The sequence below is a fragment of the Acanthochromis polyacanthus genome, chromosome 3 (assembly GCF_021347895.1).
Source record: "Acanthochromis polyacanthus isolate Apoly-LR-REF ecotype Palm Island chromosome 3, KAUST_Apoly_ChrSc, whole genome shotgun sequence".
Classification (NCBI taxonomy): domain Eukaryota; kingdom Metazoa; phylum Chordata; class Actinopteri; family Pomacentridae; genus Acanthochromis; species Acanthochromis polyacanthus.
Genome location: NC_067115.1, coordinates 1,166,058 through 1,184,700, shown reverse-complemented (window position 1 = coordinate 1,184,700; position 18,643 = coordinate 1,166,058). Strand labels below are relative to the sequence as shown.

The following is an 18,643-nucleotide window of genomic DNA, read 5'->3' as shown; positions in this document are numbered from 1 at the left end:
CATCAGGTCTACCTGATGGAGAGGAAACATCAGCTCTACCTGATGGAGAGGAAACATCAGCTCTATCTGATGAAGAGGAAACATCAGCTCTACCTGATGGAGAGGAAACATCAGCTCTACCTGATGGAGAGGAAACATCAGCTCTACCTGATGAAGAGGAAACATCAGCTCTACCTGATGAAGAGGAAACATCAGGTCTACCCGATGAAGAGGAAACATCAGGTCTACCCGATGGAGAGGAAACATCAGGTCTACCTGATGGAGAGGAAACATCAGGTCTACCTGATGGAGAGGAAACATCAGGTCTACCTGATGGAGAGGAAACATCAGCTCTACCCGATGAAGAGGAAACATCAGGTCTACCCGATGAAGAGGAAACATCAGGTCTACCTGATGGAGAGGAAACATCAGCTCTACCTGATGAAGAGGAAACATCAGCTCTACCTGATGAAGAGGAAACATCAGCTCTACCTGATGAAGAGGAAACATCAGGTCTACCCGATGAAGAGGAAACATCAGCTCTACCTGATGGAGAGGAAACATCAGGTCTACCTGATGGAGAGGAAACATCAGGTCTACCTGATGAAGAGGAAACATCAGGTCTACCTGATGGAGAGGAAACATCAGGTCTACCTGATGGAGAGGAAACATCAGCTCTACCTGATGGAGAGGAAACATCAGGTCTACCTGATGAAGAGGAAACATCAGCTCTACCTGATGAAGAGGAAACATCAGGTCTACCCGATGAAGAGGAAACATCAGGTCTACCCGATGAAGAGGAAACATCAGCTCTACCCGATGGAGAGGAAACATCAGCTCTATCTGATGAAGAGGAAACATCAGGTCTACCTGATGGAGAGGAAACATCAGCTCTATCTGATGAAGAGGAAACATCAGGTCTACCTGATGGAGAGGAAACATCAGCTCTACCTGATGAAGAGGAAACATCAGCTCTACCTGATGGAGAGGAAACATCAGCTCTACCTGATGGAGAGGAAACATCAGCTCTATCTGATGGAGAGGAAACATCAGGTCTACCTGATGAAGAGGAAACATCCGGTCTACCTGATGGAGAGGAAACATCAGCTCTACCTGATGAAGAGGAAACATCAGCTCTACCTGATGGAGAGGAAACATCAGCTCTACCTGATGAAGAGGAAACATCAGCTCTACCTGATGGCAGGAGGAGGAGCTGCTGACGCTATAATGTCTATAAGTATCTAATTGGTAGTTTGAAATAAAGGAGCTTCTGCTGCTGTGTGTGTGTGTGTGTGTGTGTGTGTGTGTGTGTGTGTGTGTGTGTGTGTGTGTGTGTGTGTGTGTGTGTGTGTGTGTGTGTGTGTGTGTGTGTGTGTGTGTGTGTGTGTGTGTGTGTGTGTGTGTGTGTGTGTGTGTGTGTGCACGCACACATATATGAGAACCTGACCTGGCTTTGGTGTTAATGAGGCCGGAGTATACCCACTAGAAAAAACTAGACTACACCACTGAGTGGTGTGATGAGGAGGGGAGAGAACAGACTGAGCAGACTGATAGAAAGAGACTGAGCTGCTCTGTTCTTATTGAGGTGGTGGGGGAGAGAAGGGCTCTGGACAAATGTCCATCATAGAAAACACCTCCCACTCTCTGCATCAAGTGTCTCCACAGGTCCTTTACTCCTCCATCAGTCAGACTGTTCAATGCTGCATTAGAACTTCACTGCTCTACCTCATGTACTGCTGCACTTTTCTTTCTTTTTTATTCTTACATACACATTCCACTGAGTTATGTGCAATAATCTGTTACAGCCTCATCCTCTTGGATATAGTGTTCTTGAAAATGTCAACTTGTGTATATACTGTTCTCTGTGTGTTTATATTCTTATCCTGCCCTTATAGCCCTGTCATTTGTGCTGCTGTCATGGTGAACTTTCCCCACTGTGGGATCAGTGAAGTTGATCTTCTCCAATAAGTGAGTGAAAACATGTTGATCAGGTGACAGCGTTCTTCTTTCAGTGTCTCTGATCAGTCTGTCCACAGCTCTGTTAGTAAATGTGTCTTCAGCTGAGCAGCATCAGGACATGAGTTGTAGGAAGGAAACCCCACAGGGACCTGCAGTTATCTATAGCAGCTCTGAGTGACTTTACAGCAGAATGAGGAAATAAACAGTTCAGACTCCGTTTTACAGTCAGCAGAGGAGGACAACAAGGTGAGTGTTGAGTTAACGTTATTATTTTTCTGCTGTCAGGAAACCTCATTTCTGTTCTTGTTTTTATGTCACAGGAGTGTTTTACTGCTGACTGCTGAGGAAGCTTTTACCTGGTGAAAGGATCTTTACTGAAAACTGATTCATCCTCCTTTACATGTTTAAACTTCTCAGATATTTAAAGTTGTCTCAGTTTAAAGGTGTGTTGGTGCAGCAGAGAACCAGGTCCAGTGCTGGGGTTCTCCTTGATAAACTGGGATCTGAAAGTATTTCCAACACTGACAGTTTTCCAACATAAATGAAGAGTTTGATGTATCAGAGATCAACTGTAGACGTGGTTAGAGCAACAGTGTTTGGATTTATTTATTCTGTGGACAAAGAACCTGAATAATGTAGCCGTAAGGGGACACAAGCCAGTGTCTTATTGTGCCGGTCCCAAGCCCGGATAAATACAGAGGGTTGTGTCAGGAAGGGCATCCGACGTAAAACTTTGGCCAAATCTAACATGCGAATCAAATGTATGACTTCCATACCGGATCGGTCGAAGCCCGGGTTAACAACGACCGCCATCGATGCTGTCGACCTACAGGGTGCCGGTGGAAAATGGACGACTGTTGGTCGAAAAAGGTGGGGAGGAAGGTGTGTTCGTAGGAAGAGAGAGAAGAGGAACATCAAGAGTCTAGGACTGAGAGTAGGGACTTTGAATGTTGGAACTATGACAGGAAAAGGTAGAGAGCTGGTTGACATGATGCAGAGGAGGAAGGTGGACATACTGTGTGTCCAGGAGAGCAGGTGGAAAGGTAGTAAAGCTAGAAGTTTAGGAGCAGGGTTCAAGTTGTTCTATCATGGTGTAGATAGGAAGAGAAATGGAGTAGGAGTTATCTTGAAGGAGGAGTTTGTTAGGAAAGTCCTGGAGGTAAAAAGAGTGTCAGATCGAGTGATGAGCTTGAAGCTAGAAACCGAAGGTGTGATGTTCAATGTTGTTAGTGGGTATGCTCCACAGGTAGGATGTGAGCTGGAGGAGAAGCAGAAATTCTGGTTGGACCTTGATGAAGTGATGCAGAGCATCCCTAGAAGTGAGAGAGTTGTCATTGGTGCAGACTTCAATGGACATGTTGGTGCAGGAAACAGAGATGATGAGGAGGTTATGGGCAGGTTTGGTATCCAGGAGAGGAACACAGAAGGACAGATGGTGGTTGACTTTGCAAAAAGGATGGAAATGGCTGTAGTGAACACTTTCTTCCAGAAGAGGCAGGAACATAGGGTGACCTATAAGAGTGGAGGTAGGAGCACACAGGTAGACTACATCTGGTGTAGACGGTGTAATCTGAAGGAGATCAGTGACTGCAAAGTAGTGGTAGGTGAGAGTGTAGCCAGACAGCATAGGATGGTGGTGTGTAGGATGACCCTGGTGGTGAAGAAGATGAAGAGGGCAAAGGCAGAGCAGAGGACCAAATGGTGGAAGCTGAAAAAGGAAGAGTGTTGTATGACTTTTAGGAAAGAGTTGAGGCAGGCTTTGGTTGGTCAGGAGGTGCTTCCAGATGACTGGACAACTACAGCAAATGTGATCAGGGAGACAGGTCGGAGAGTACTTGGTGTGTCATCTGGAAGGAAAGGAGATAAGGAGACTTGGTGGTGGAATGAGGAGGTGCAGGAGTGGATCCAGAGAAAGAAGTTAGCTAAGAAGAAGTGGGACACTGAGAGGACTGAAGAGAGTAGACAGGAGTACAGGGAGATGCAGCGTAAGGTGAAAGTAGAGGTGGCAAAGGCCAAACAAGGGGCTTACGATGACTTGTATGCTAGGTTGGACAGTAAGGAGGGAGAGACTGACCTGTATAGGTTGGCAAGGCAGAGAGACAGAGATGGGAAGGATGTGCAGCAGGTTAGGATGATAAAGGATAAGGATGGAAGTGTGTTGACAGGTGCCAATAGTGTGATGGGAAGATGGAAAGAGTACTTTGAAGAGTTGATGAACGAGGAAAATGAGAGAGAACGAAGAGTAGAAGAGGTGACTGTTGTGGACCAGGAAGTAGCAAAGATTAGTAAGGATGAAGTGAGGAGGGCATTGAAGAGGATGAAGAGTGGAAAGGCACTTGGTCCTGATGATATACCTGTGGAGGTATGGAAGTGTCTCGGAGAGGTAGTAGTAGAGTTTCTGACTGGGTTGTTCAACAGGATCTTAGATAGTGAGAAGATGCCCGAGGAATGGAGGAGAAGTGTGCTGGTGCCCATCTTTAAGAACAAGGGAGATGTGCAGAGTTGTGGCAGCTACAGAGGAATAAAGCTGATGAGCCACACGATGAAGCTATGGGAAAGAGTAGTTGAAGCTAGACTAAGGGCAGAGGTGAACATCTGTGAGCAGCAGTATGGTTTCATGCCAAGAAAGAGTACAACAGATGCAATATTTGCTTTGAGGATGTTGATAGAGAAGTACAGAGAAGGTCAGAAGGAGCTGCATTGTGTCTTTGTAGATCTGGAGAAAGCTTCTGACAGGGTGCCCAGAGAGGAACTGTGGTTTTGTATGAGGAAGTCTGGAGTGGCAGAGAAGTATGTTAGAGTGGTGCAGGACATGTATGAGGACTGTAAGACAGTGGTGAGGTGTGCTGTAGGAGTAACAGAGGAGTTCAAGGTGGAGGTGGGAGTACATCAGGGATCAGCTCTGAGCCCCTTCTTGTTTGCTATGGTGATGGACAGGATGACAGACGAGGTTAGACAGGAGTCTCCATGGACTATGATGTTTGCAGATGACATTGTGATCTGTAGTGAGGGTTTGTAGGTGGAGGAGAAGCTAGAGGTGTGGAGGTTTGCCCTGGAAAGGAGAGGAATGAAGGTTAGCCGCAGCAAGACGGAGTATCTGTGTGTGAATGAGAGGGACCCAAGTGGAAGAGTGAGGTTACAGGGAGAAGAGATCAAGAAGGTGGAGGATTTTAAGTACTTAGGGTCAACAGCCCAGAGCAATGGAGAGTGTGGAAAAGAGGTGAAGAAGCGTGTACAGGCAGGATGGAACGGCTGGAGAAAAGTGTCAGGTGTGATGTGTTATAGAAGAGTTTCAGCTAAAATGAAAGGAAAGGTTTACAAAACTGTGGTGAGACCAGCCATGTTGTTTGGTCTGGAGACAGTGTCCCTGAGGAAAAGACAGGAGGCAGAGCTGGAGGTAGCAGAACTGAAGATGCTGAGGTTCTCTTTGGGAGTGACCAGGATGGATAGGATCAGGAATGAGGACATCAGAGGGACAGCACATGTTAGAGGCTTTGGAGATAAAGTCAGAGACGCCAGACTGAGATGGTTCAGACATGTCCAGAGGAGAGAGAGTGAATATATTGGTAGAAGGATGCTGAGTTTCCCACTGCCAGGCAGGAGGCCTGGAGGAAGACCAAAGACCAAAGCCAAAAGGAAAAGAAGAAGAAAGAACCTGAATGAAGATCTGAACTTGTGTGTCACTTTGACTTTTTGTATTTCCTGCGCTCTCAGTCAGTGTTGCTGGTTTTCCTCTCAGACTGACTGAAGTCCACAAGATGAGTGATCGTGAGGAGGAGGAGGAGTTTCCAGCCTCCAGCCGTTTGTCCATGAAGAGCAACTGGTCCAGATTAGATTCTCCAGACTTCAGTAAAGAACCTGAACCCTCAGACACAAAGTAAGAAAGTGTTTCTGCTGTAAACTGACCTGATGGAAGATGAAGGATTTAGGATGAAGGAACAAGTTCTGTATCATATTATCAGCTTTCTATGCTGATACTTTCCGAGTAAAAGAATGTTCTCCAGATGTGTAGCTGATGTTGTGGTTGGTCTTGATTGGTTCCTGGTCCTGATGATCCAGATGTTTAAATGAAAGCTGAACGCTGTGTCTGAGGCTGCTGCTCTGTCACAGTTTCTCCATGATTTGTTCTCTGAGTTAAAGTGAAGTGAGCCGAGCTGAGCTGCCAAAGTGAGTAAAGCAGTGAAGAACAGAAGCAGCTGTCTGTGATGGAAGGCTGTTACTGTGAAGCTGCTGCACAAAGTGTTGAGTTTGTATGAACAGCAAACTGCAGGCAGATGAGTGAGAGTTTAATCAGACAGCTGATTAACTGGAGTTCATAATAAAAGGAAGCAGCTTTTTATTAGCGGCTGAACTCAGACAGAACAGTAGCCTCACTTTTACTGTTCTCTTCTGCTCTGTGGAGTCACATGTGGATGTTTTTCTCCAGATGATGTGAGATGTGATGAATAAATGTGTTGACAGAGTGATGAAGAGGAGGGGAGTTTGTGTGGAGGAGCAGCCGTCCTGCTGTGCTCGGTGTCAGGACGTCCTGAAGGATCCAGTCTCTAGCAGCTGTGGACACTGGTTCTGCAGACAGTGCATCAGCTCATACTGGGACCAGTCTGCTCCATCAGGACACTCCTCCTGTCCCCAGTGTGGAGAAAGATCCAGCAGCTGTGGACAAAGTAAGACTGAACATCTGCTGGTGGACTGATGTGTGGAAACTGAGCTTGTTGTTGTGTTGTCCAGACATGAAAGATGTTTGTGTTTGTTGAGTCTGATTGTTTGTCTGGTCTGTGAGCAGGTGTTGGTCTGCAGGAGGTTCTGCAGGAACATAAGATGAGTCTGAGGAGGAGATGTGAACATGTGACTGAAGGAAGTGATGAAGCAGGAGGTGGAACCCTCCTCAACAGGATCTACACTGAGCTCTACATCACAGAGGGACACAGTGGAGAGGCTGATGTCCAACATGAGGTGGAGCAGCTGGAGACAGCTTCCAAGAAGAGCCTCCATGACACTCCCATCAGGTGCCAGGACATCTTTAAAGCCTTACCTGAGCAGCAGAGAGCCATCAGAGTGGTCCTGACCAACGGCGTGGCCGGCGTGGGAAAAACCTTCTCGGTGCTGAAGTTCACTCTGGACTGGGCAGAGGGTGGAGAAAACCAAGACGTCAGTGTGGTGGTGGTGCTTCCGTTCAGGGAGCTGAACTTGATCAGAGATGAGCAGCACAGTCTTCTCACGCTGCTCCATGTTTTCCATCCAACATTACAGAAGGTGACGGCAGAGCAGCTGGCTGTCTGTAAACTTTTGTTCATCTTTGACGGTCTGGATGAAAGCAGACTTTCACTGGATTTCACCAACAGGAAGGTTGTGTCTGACGTCAGCCAGAAGTCATCGCTGGACGTTCTGCTGGTCAACCTCATGGAGGGGAATCTGCTTCCCTCGGCTCTGGTCTGGATCACTTCTCGCCCTGCGGCAGCCAATCAGATCCCTCCTAAACGTGTGGACAGGTTAACAGAAGTACGAGGCTTCACCGACGTCCAGAAGGAGGAGTACTTCAGGAGGAGGTTCAGTGATGAAGAGCGCTCCAGAACAATCATCTCCCACATGAAGACATCCAGGAACCTCCACATCATGTGTCGACTCCCAGTGTTCTGCTGGATCACTGCTACAGTTCTGGAGCACATGTTGAGCACAGAGCAGAGAGGAGAGCTGCCCCAGACCATGACTGACATGTTCTCACACTTCCTGCTGGTTCAGACACAGAGGAAGAAGAAGAAGTACCATGAGGGACCTGAGACGAGTCCACAGGAGCTGACGGAGGCTGACAGGGATGTTCTTCTGAAGCTGGGGAGGCTGGCCTTTGAACATCTGGAGAAAGGAAACATCCTGTTCTACCAAGAAGACCTGGAGCAGTGTGGTCTGGATGTGACAGAGGCCTCGGTGTACTCAGGAGTTTGTACCCAGATCTTCAGAAGAGAGTGTGTGATGTTTCAGAAACCAGTCTACTGCTTTGTTCATCTGAGCATTCAGGAGTTTCTGGCTGCAGTCTACATGTTCCACTGTTACACCAACAGGAACCAGGAAGTTCTGGAGGACTTCCTCGGGCACAGTATCAACACTCTGGATGAGTTCCTGAAGAGAGTCATGGAGAAATCCCTCAGCAGTAAAAATGGTCACTTGGACCTGTTTGTTCGCTTCCTTCATGGTCTCTGTCTGGAGTCCAACCAGAAACTCTTAGGAGGTCTGCTGGGTCGGACAGAGAACCATCCAACGATTCAGAGGTTCTTAGGAGGTCTGCTGGGTCCGACAGAGAACCGTCCAATGATTCAGAGGTTCTTAGGAGGTCTGCTGGGTCGGACAGAGAACCATCCAGAAATGATCCAGAGAGTCATCAACAACCTGAAGAAGATGAAGAGTGATAACATATCTCCAGACAGAAGCATCAACATCTTCCACTGTCTGATGGAGATGAAGGATCTCTCAGTACATCAGGAGATCCAAGAGTTCCTGCAGTCAGAGAACAGATCAGAGAAGGAACTCTCTGAGATCCAGTGCTCAGCTCTGGCCTACATGCTGCAGATGTCAGAGGAGGTTCTGGATGAGTTGGACCTGAACAAGTACAAAACAACAGAGGAGGGAAAACGGAGACTGATTCCAGCTGTGAGGAACTGCAGAAAGGCTGGGTGAGTCCAGATGTGATGAACATGATCAGAGTAGATCAGTAGTTCAGTTCTTCAAATGTTCTCACTAGAACATCTCATTCTTCTTCATGTTCCACTTGTTTATTTCAAACATCATGTCAGCTGTGTTTCGTGTCAGATGTTCTTCAGCTGCTTCAAACTCTGTGAAAATGTGGATTTTTCATGTTCTTGTGTTTGAAGCTGCTAAATGAATGAAGACAGTTTTTCTGTTTCATTCTAATAATTGTTCCATCAGACAGTTTGTTCTTCTGAGGTCCTTCCTTTGGTTGATGGAGGAAACATGCAGATCTGCTGAAACTCATAAAGAACTGCAGAGGTTCTTTATGTGGAAGCATTTTACAGTTTTCAGTGAAGCAGTAAAGTTCTTCTGAAATCAGTCTGATCTAATCAGACAAACACATCTGACCTGATTTCTCTCTTTAGACTTTAATATATATGTTGTTAACTTGGACATCAGGCTCTGTAAACGACTGATCAGACAAAGACTGAGTCATGGAGCATTTTATTGATGTGAACTCAGCTGTTGGTTCTAAAGAGGGAAGTGGTTCCAGAGTCCAGATGTGACATCTTTCCTGATGTTCAGTTCCTCACAGAGAAACTCTGGTGTTTTGTGTGTTGTTGCTGCAGAGAAGAGTGGAATCAGGAAATGCTCAGAGGTGTGAATATTTCAGAGCAGAATGCTACAAGTCAGACTGTTTCCAGAGATGTGATGGACACAAAGCTCAGAGTTGTGTTTTTAACGCTACAAACCCTGATAACATGTTTGTGAGACATTATGGTGGAAATAATTCAACTTCACTGGTTTGTTCTTTGTGTTTGTGCTCAACAAGTTTTTCAGAATCTCTCTAAAGAACGTTGAGGGCTAAAGTTGACTCAGTGGTCTGTCATCACAGGAGAATATTTCCTGATGTTCATATTCATGGTGTTCAGGTGTGATGTTGTCCAGTGATCAGTTTGGTTTGTGTAGCGTTTGACAGCAGACTGTAAATGTTGAGTGATGGAGGTGAAGCTGACAGCAGCAGGTCCACAGCAGAGACATCATCATCTTTCTACTGGAACTGTTGGCTGAAATCAACTCAGTCACAATATTCTGAGTCCAGTAAAAACAGGACAGAAACTGTTCTCCTGATCCAGATGTTCTCCTGAGAACTTTGTGGAGTCAAACATGGGATCAGATCACACTGACAGACTGTGGACAGTATGGAAGCCTGAATGGAAGTCCATCTTCTGTCCTCCATCTGCAGATGAAACCAAAGAAAGATTGAAAATGTGCAGGTGTGAGAGAGGCTGATTAGAATTCAGTTTGATGTCAAACATTTCGAGAAGATCAGTTGAAGCACTGATGTGAAGAACATAAAGTTTACATGACATTTTCACAGACAATCTAAGGTTGTCAACACAGTTTTAGTCTAGAAATAATTCTATTACTAATATTTTAACCAGGTAAGGTTGTACTTCCTGTTTACCTGTCGGGGACCTCGCGGGCAGGAAGTGACCTTTCTGGGTAGAGAGCTGGAGGAGAGAAGAGGAGAAGATGATTCAGCCGGAAGTGAGACAGTGTTGGAAAGGAATGGACTTTAATGTGTTTCCACCTTTAGTGGATGGTAGTTTTTGTTGAGGACTGCTTGAGAACTGTTGGTGTGTTGTCCTCTGTTCCAGACGAGTGTTTTGTTGCACTGTGGAGTGAGCTAGCCGTGTTAGCTTAGCTAAGGGACGCACTTTTGATCTCCAGCCGACCAACGAGAGCAGAGAGTTCTGTGTGTGAGGATCCGGCTGTTCGCTGCTGTTGTTCTGCTACGAAGGGAGACCAGTCCTCTGACAGGGAGTCTACACGTGTGCTATGAGCTGATGGACTTCTGGAAACTTGGATGAAGCATTCTCTTCATTCCTGAGCTCCAAGGAAAAGAACCCTAAACTAAGCTGAATACTGGAAGCTAAAGAGAGAGAGCACTCGGGGTGACTCACACTAAATTCTGATAAATCCCGGCTCTATTTTATTTTTTACACCTTCATTATTTTTCATTGAAGCGGTTTGTTGTGTCTTTGTGTTGAATACAAAGTTGTATTTTATTGATTGTGAGATTACTTCTATCTTCTGCTATACATACACATTGGGTTGTGTGTTAATAGAATGTGAATATTCTTCTTCTAAGGTTTACCCTGGTAGCCTCTAATTCAATCTACTGTTTAATCAGTGAAAATCATACATGACCCGAGACAGTTCCTGTCCATGGAGGTGTCTCTTTCTCCACTGATTTAGTTGTGTCTACTTAAAAGGCTAATTACTTTATCAGTTTAGTCATAAAGCGTTCCTCTTATTACCACCCTGTGGTGAGAGGGTTCCACGCTTCTTAACCTGATCTTTGTCATTTCATCCATCTCCTTAGATGTTCTGTTTGCTTGATGCCAATAATTTGACCTTTGTGAACCTGATGAACATCCTTTCCATGACCTCAGGATGTGTCTTCCAACATGGTTGTTTAGAAATGAGAAGTTCCTCACTGCATCAGCTAGAGTTAAACAAGTTGTTTCATCACTGCAGTAATTATCCAATGAAGGATCTGACCTGTTTGCTGAGTTAAATCCAGGTGGAGACTTTTTTGGACAGGCAGTGAATAAAGTGTCCTCTTTCATAACATGTTTTGTTATTTATGCCTCATTGCAGACTTTCTTACTGTGAACTCTCAGAGAGTCACTATGAAGTCGTGGCCTCGGCTCTGAAGTCCAACCCCTCCCATCTGATAGAACTGGACCTGGGTAGAAACATCCTGGAGGATTCATTCATGAAGCATCTTTGTGATGGACTGCAGAGTCCAAACTGTAAACTGGAGACTCTCAGGTCAGTTCACTGTTGATGATTTATTTATTTATTGAATCATTTATTTGATCAGGGACCATGCAGTTATTATAGAACACATAGAACTGATGCATTACATATAGAGTGTATAGCACTGAGTTGACGCATGCACACACACACAATGACGCAATCCACAGTCAGTCAGACCTTATAGATTTCATAGGTAGGTACATTCTTGTTTTTCTTTCAGCCAATACTTAACTTTTGCTGTAATTTTAAAAAAAATCTGCTATCCTATTAATTTCATTTGGTAATGTGTTCCAGATGTGACAACCATTGATTGAAAAGGCTGTCTATTCAAATGTAGTTCTGCGGTAAGATATTTTGCAGTTGTTTTTGGTGGAGCTTCTGGTGATCCTGTCTTTGGATCAATCCACAGAGTGGCGCTGATTTATTGAGGCATTTAAAGATTAATTTGACAAAGCAAAGATCTATGAAGCTTCAAAAACTCAATCAATATGACATGATGATGATCAGCAATAAGAGAAGGACAAAGTCACTGTGCTGCTTTTAGAGAAAAGCTGATTGATGAAGACAAAGTAATGTTGATCTGCACATTCAGAACCTGAACACATCTGATGGATCATCAATGATTTTATACACATCTTTCATTCTTTATTCAGATTGAAGGGCTGCAGTTTGTCAGAGATCAGCTGTGATTCTCTGGTCTCAGCTCTGAAGTCCAACCCCTCACATCTGGAACATCTGGACCTGAGCTTCAACAGCATTCAGGATTCAGGAGTGAAACATCTGAGTGGTTTTGTGGAGAGTCCAGACTGCATCCTGAAGACTCTGAGGTCAGACATCGTGTTTTCAGTGATTCAAAGTTCTCATCTTTGGGTGAATGTTTCTTTTTTCTCATCAGTTTTAATGACTGCTGTGAATCATCCACAGAGTTTTTCTTTTTAAATGTAGCAGGGAGTCATAAAGTCTATAGACTCAGTCCAGAGTCAAAGCTAAAGTGTCCTTAAAGTTCTCTGTGCTGAGCTGATAGAAGTCAGTGAGTAGAAGAACTCTCCTCACCTGTCAGCACCTGTTGTGTGTCACATCACTGCAACACTTTAACTGGAAGCTCACCAGTGGCACAAACTCTCTCCTTCATCCTTTCCAGCATTTGGAGCTGTGAGATGACTGAAGTAAAGACAGTGGCTTTATCTGCTGCTCAACCTTTAGATGCTTTTCACCTTTCTGTCCTGGAAGCAAATGTATTTGTCCTCTGTGGTCCAGCAGCTTCTCCTCTGGTAGAATAAATGAACAGATCTCATTGATGAAGCTGCACGTATGAAAAGAAGATCTGAAGGAGATTTAAGGTTGACTTGATGCATAGAAATCCAGATTTCTGCAGCTCTGAACTGATGATGAAACTCTGAATGATTTCAAGCAGGAACTTTGTCTCCTCAACTCACATCTTTTATTCTTTATTCAGATTGGAGGGCTGCAGGTTGTCAGAGGTCAGCTGTGATTATCTGGTCTCAGCTCTGAAGTCCAACCCCTCCCATCTGGAACATCTTGACCTGAGTGGAAACGACCTGAAGGATTCAGGAGTGAAACAGCTGAGTGGTTTTGTGGAGAGTCCAGACTGCAGCCTGAAGTATCTGAGGTCAGTTCACTGTCTGTCTGTTACTGTTGTAGATCTGATGTGTTTAATGACAACTGAAGCTCATTTCTGTTCAACAGAACTTCCATCCATGAAGCTGTAAATCTGCTCTGGTTCATATTTTCTGTTTTTGTTCTCTTCTTCTTCTTCTTTTCCTTTCGGCTTTTCCCTTCAGGGGTCGCCACAGCGAATCAATTGCCTCCATCTAACCCTGTCTGTTGCATCCTCTTCTCTCACACCAACTACCTTCATGTCCTCTTTAACCACATCCACAAACCTCCTCTTTGGTCTTCCTCTAGGCCTCCTGCCTGGCAGTGGGAAACTCAGCATCCTTCTACCAATATATTCACTCTCTCTCCTCTGGACATGTCTGAACCATCTCAGTCTGGCCTCTCTGACTTTATCTCCAAAGCCTCTAACATGTGCTGTCCCTCTGATGTTCTCATTCCTGATCCTATCCATCCTGGTCACTCCCAAAGAGAACCTCAGCATCTTCAGTTCTGCTACCTCCAGCTCTGCCTCCTGTCTTTTCCTCAGGGACACTGTCTCCAGACCAAACAACATGGCTGTTCTCACCACAGTTTTGTAAACCTTTCCTTTCATTTTAGCTGAAACTCTTCTATCACACATCACACCTGACACTTTTCTCCAGCCGTTCCAGCCTGCCTGTACACGCTTCTTCACCTCTTTTCCACACTCTCCATTGCTCTGGACTGTTGACCCTCAGTACTTAAAATCCTCCACCTTCTTGTTCTCTTCTCCCTGTAACCTCACTCTTCCACTTGGGTCCCTCTCATTCACACACAGATACTCCGTCTTGCTGCGGCTAACCTTCATTCCTCTCCTTTCCAGGGCAAACCTCCACGCCTCGAGCTTCTCCTCCACCTACAAACCCTCACTACAGATCACAATGTCATCTGCAAACATCATAGTCCATGGAGACTCCTGTCTAACCTGAACACATCTGATGGATCATCAATGATTTTATAGACATCTTTCATTCTTTATTCAGATTGGAGGACTGCAGTTTGTCAGAGATCAGCTGTGATTCTCTGGTCTCAGCTCTGAAGTCCAACCCCTCACATCTGGAACATCTGGACCTGAGCTGGAACAGCCTGAAGGATTCAGGAGTGAAACATCTGTTAGATCTTCTGGAGAGTCCAGACTGCATCCTGAAGACTCTGAGGTCAGACATCATGTTTTACATTCTAACACATGAGACTAATTTCAGCTCCAGATAAAATAAAAAACCTGACAGTTAAAGTCTCACCTCCATTCAGATGAAGTGTGTTGGGGCATCTCTCTACCCATTTTTCTCACACAGTTCACAGATGTTAAGCTGGCTGAGGAAAGTTGCTTGGAATAGATTTGAAAGAGGACAAAGGTTGGTTGGAGAGGGTCAGATTGTGGTGAGAGAGGACAGGACATGGGGTAGAAGTGATGAGTGTATCCAGAAGGTTAGTTACTGGATGATGTAGGATGGCTTAAAACAGCACAGGTGATGGAGCTAGGTGGGTTATTGGTAGCATAAGGCTGTTAAAGGCTGACAGACTGGAGCCTGTTGGTGAAATGAGAGTGTAGGGAAGAGCTGTGAGTAGATCCACTGCTGAGTCTGTCCTGCTGGATGAGTGTGAGGTGAGCAGATGAGCTGCACCTTTCAGAGTGTCCTTTTATTGTGGGCAGTCTAAGGCTCACCTGTGCACTCATCATGGTGTCTAATCAGCATCTTGATATGGCACACCTGTGAGGTGGGATGGATTATCTCAGCAAAGGAGAAGTGCTCACTATCAGATTTAGGCAGATTTGTGAACAATATTTTAGAGAAATGCTGATATTGTGTATGTGGAAAAAGTTTTTGATCTTTGAGTTAATCTCATAAAAAATGGGAGCAAAAACAAAAGTGTTGCCTTTATATTTTTGTTGAGTGTAGTTGTGCTGATGCTGGACCAAAGTAAAGGAGGAGTGACCGAATCATGTCATGTGGTGTCCGTCCGTCTGTCCGTCTTTTCCTTTAATGCATTTTGAAACTAACCTGCTTGTTGCTGGTTTATGTGCTGATACCCATACTTTGCAGACTAACCCGTTAAACTGAAACAGCATTAGTTGATGTTCAGCATGATGAGACTGATTGTGTGGAATCGTCACTGTTCGATTCAATAAAGTTAACTCAAACAAAGTCTAATTTTTTTCTCACTTGCCGTTGCTGTTTATGTGCTTGTCACTGCAGAATCGATGACAGACTGTTTGAAACTTCCAGAAACAAAACCCGTGAGTACAAAGTCATCAATAAAACTAAATGTTCGTGTGCTTGTTTCATCAGAATAATACTTCTAAAACAAATAATTGACGGTTTCTTGGGTATCTGCACATGCTGAAAAAGTTTTAACTCATCTTAAATCACTTTCTAAGGGGCATTAAATTATTCCTGATTGATTTATCTGATTAATTATTAAATGATGCAGGGGCTCACACCAAGACATAATTTAACATGACACTTACCGTCTTCATTATTGGAACTTTTACTTTTCAAATATAAGGAAGGTTAACACACATATGTTCAGAACAGTTAAGGGTGATGAAAAGAAATTAAACAGACAAAAAAAACATGTTTTCTCTGCTGCTGTGATGATCAATTCCATATTTTATCATCATTTAACAGAGCTACATGATTTTCAAAAATGAAAGGACTCTAGGGCTGGCCCGAATAGTGCTTTCTGGTCTCCGGATATTCGGGCCCTATAAAAGACAAATATCCGAATATTCGTTCCACCCCATAACGTCCGACGGGGTTGGGGGGGGTGGCGCCAATATGCGGATCCATTCGTCTGGTCTCCCGGACGCAAATTTTGCACACTGCCTTCAATTTGTCTTCAGTTAAACTGAAGAATTGCCAAACATTGGAGGTCTTCAGCATCTTGTCTTGTGTTTATGCAACGAAGTGAAGCGTGACGTCAGAGTCGGCAGCAACCCGGACATTCGGTTGGTGGTAACAAACACGAATGGAGGAGCCGAGATGAGCCGAACACGGCGGAATGAGTCGAAGTGGGCCAAAGGCGAGGGGAAGAGACGAGCTCCGAATATTCCTATTTTCGTTTGGGGGGAGGGGGTGATCACATAGACATGTGTATATGTTTATGTGATCACACGACGAGATGAGCCGAAGCCGGAAGGAAGAATATTTGCCGAATATTCGTTCCGCCCGGTAACGTCGACCGGGGGTGGTGGGGGGTAGGGGAGAGGGGGCGGGACAGAATTGGTGCAGTTCAACTAAATTTGTGGTCTTTCTGACTTGGTTCTTCTAAGTCAGGACTTTGGGGAGACCAGTCCAGATCCTTCATTCCAGAACCTTCATTCCAGCCTGATGGAACCATTTCTTTTCCACGTCTGATGTGTGTTTGGACTCATTGTCTGGTTGAAACATCCAACTGTGTCCAAGAGCAACCTTCTGCTGATGGTTTTAGGTTCTCCTGAAGAACGTGGAGGTGATCCTCCTTCTTCATTATTCCATTTACTTTGTGTAAAGCTCCAGTTCCACAGAGCATGATACTGCCACCAACATGTTTGGTGGTAGGTTGGGTGTTCTTGGGGCTGAAGGCCTCACCTTCCGTTTTTGTTCCATCTGACCACAGAACTTTCCTCCAGAAGGTCTTTTCTTTGTCCGTGTGATCAGTGGAGCTTTAAGGTTCTGCTTCTAGAGGAAGAACTTCCTTCTTCATGGATCCTCTAGAACCCTGTGGACACTGACAGCTGTGTTCCAGCAGCTTCTCCTACATCCAGACCTGCTTTCTGATGGTTCCTGGTTGACTCTTGACCATCCTGACCAGTCGTCTCTCAGCAGCAGGTGGTAGTTTGTGTTTTCTTCCTGATGGTGGCAGTAACACAACTGGACCATGAAGATGATTCTGGATGTGAAGCTGCTTTGAAATGGCTCAAAGTCACTCTCCTGATTTGTTCAAGTGAATGATTTACTTTTTCAGACCTGAGCAGAGGTCTACCTCTGTAATGTTTGTGGCTGCATCTAATGTTCTCTGTCCATACAGTATTTAAATTTGCTCAGAGGACATCTGATTTAGTCAAGTATATCTCCAGAGAAGTTAGGCAGAAAATTTGATCAACACAATTTTCTACATCATCAGCACTGATAATTCATTTATTTTAAATTCAGCAGATTTTGTCATATTTAGAGAAAACCTTTAGTAAATCTGTGAAAGAATCAAAAATATGTTGTTTTTTTGTAACAAAGATTCATGTGATTCAGGTTTTTCCAAGTGTCTGAAAACGTTTGTTTCCAACTATATGTGACTGGAATAAGAGCATGAACATCTGTTGCTCTGATGAGATCATTAGCGGCTCATTGTGTCGGCAGCTGAAGATGTAATGGGAATGTGAAGAAGAGTGGATGGATGTGGGGGTCAGGTAGGAGGGTGTGAGGTCATCTGGTGGACAGGTGGAGGATGCTGGGAAAAGAACAGGCCTGAAGCATGGATTATCATGAGCATGGACCCCAGACACAAACTTACCACAGACCCCTACCTACCCAGTCAGATAGCAGACCTACAGACACACTGTGTGGCTTCACTAAGGACAGAGTTTGGTCTGAAATAACAGAGGGAGACCTGCAACCACACTGTTTACCTTTGAACCTAATGCATCCTGATGCACAACCAGTGAATATGATGGTTTAAAACAACTCCTCAGCAGATAATTCCATGTCTCCGGTCAGGTTTCTGATGCTGTTGGTGTTCTTCCATCAGGTGTCTCTGACGTTAAACTGGAGCCAAACACAGCCGACACAGAGCCGGACCTTTCTGAGGACGACCCAGAGCTGATGAAGGTGAGAGAAAAATGACTTTACACTGATATTTCAGACAGTTTTCAGGGCTCAGCATACAGCAGGTAATAGTTAACAGCTCAGATAGTCGTGTAGCAGTGACTCTGGTCTGATCAGCCATTTCCAGTTTGAGAGCTTCCAGATTACAGAAACACATTGATGGTTTCTGTCCACCAATGTTTGTCCATTACGGACTGGTTCTGAGTTTTGATATTAATTTAGACCCTCCAGAAAAACGCGATTATGCGATCGCATGAATTCCCGCATTAATCACCAAAATGCCGCTGATTATGCGGGGGTCAATTATTTCCCAAAAGGCCGCATAATCCCCGCAAAACTGCATAATTCCCTCAAGAATCTCACATTTCCACAAAAAAAAGAGAAATATGCGGGTCCCGCTTGATTTCACAATTCCCACATAAAATGAGAAAACTATAACCGATGTAAATGGAGTTGTGATGGAGTACCCAGTGGGTACTGTGGTGGGCTATGAGAAAGTCAGGAGTGGAGGAATGGCTTGTCCGTACGGTGAAAGCTATGTACAGCAATGCTACTAGCAAGATACGCGTCTGCAACACCTACAGCGACCCCATCAGAGTCAAAGTATGCGTACATCAGGGCTCTGTCCTAAGCCCACTGCTATTTATCATCGTCTTGGAAGCTCTCTCTAGAGAGTTTGGGATGAAGGCCCCCTGGGAGATGCTCTACGCTGATGACTTGGTCATTATCGCAGATAG

The 18,643-nt window shown here is 44.8% G+C and overlaps 1 protein-coding gene across 12 annotated transcripts in view; it reads left to right on the top strand.

Moving 5' to 3' along the window:
* LOC110969991 (NACHT, LRR and PYD domains-containing protein 12-like) overlaps positions 1 to 18,643 on the top strand; it is a 59,900-nt gene that overhangs the window by 31,120 nt on the left and 10,137 nt on the right. For 6 of the 12 annotated variants that reach the window (XM_051945557.1, XM_051945563.1, XM_051945564.1 and 3 more), the window contains 5 exons: positions 12,102 to 12,275; positions 12,905 to 13,078; positions 14,088 to 14,261; positions 15,303 to 15,343; positions 17,830 to 17,909. In XM_051945557.1, coding sequence (XP_051801517.1) covers positions 12,102 to 12,275; positions 12,905 to 13,078; positions 14,088 to 14,261; positions 15,303 to 15,343; positions 17,830 to 17,909 — 643 coding nt within the window. Of the gene's footprint in view, positions 1 to 4,953; positions 5,816 to 6,399; positions 6,603 to 6,721; positions 8,604 to 11,286; positions 11,461 to 12,101; positions 12,276 to 12,904; positions 13,079 to 14,087; positions 14,262 to 15,302; positions 15,344 to 17,829; positions 17,910 to 18,643 lie in introns of those variants that run through there. The other 6 variants (XM_051945566.1, XM_051945565.1, XM_051945567.1 and 3 more) reach the window with 6 other exon arrangements.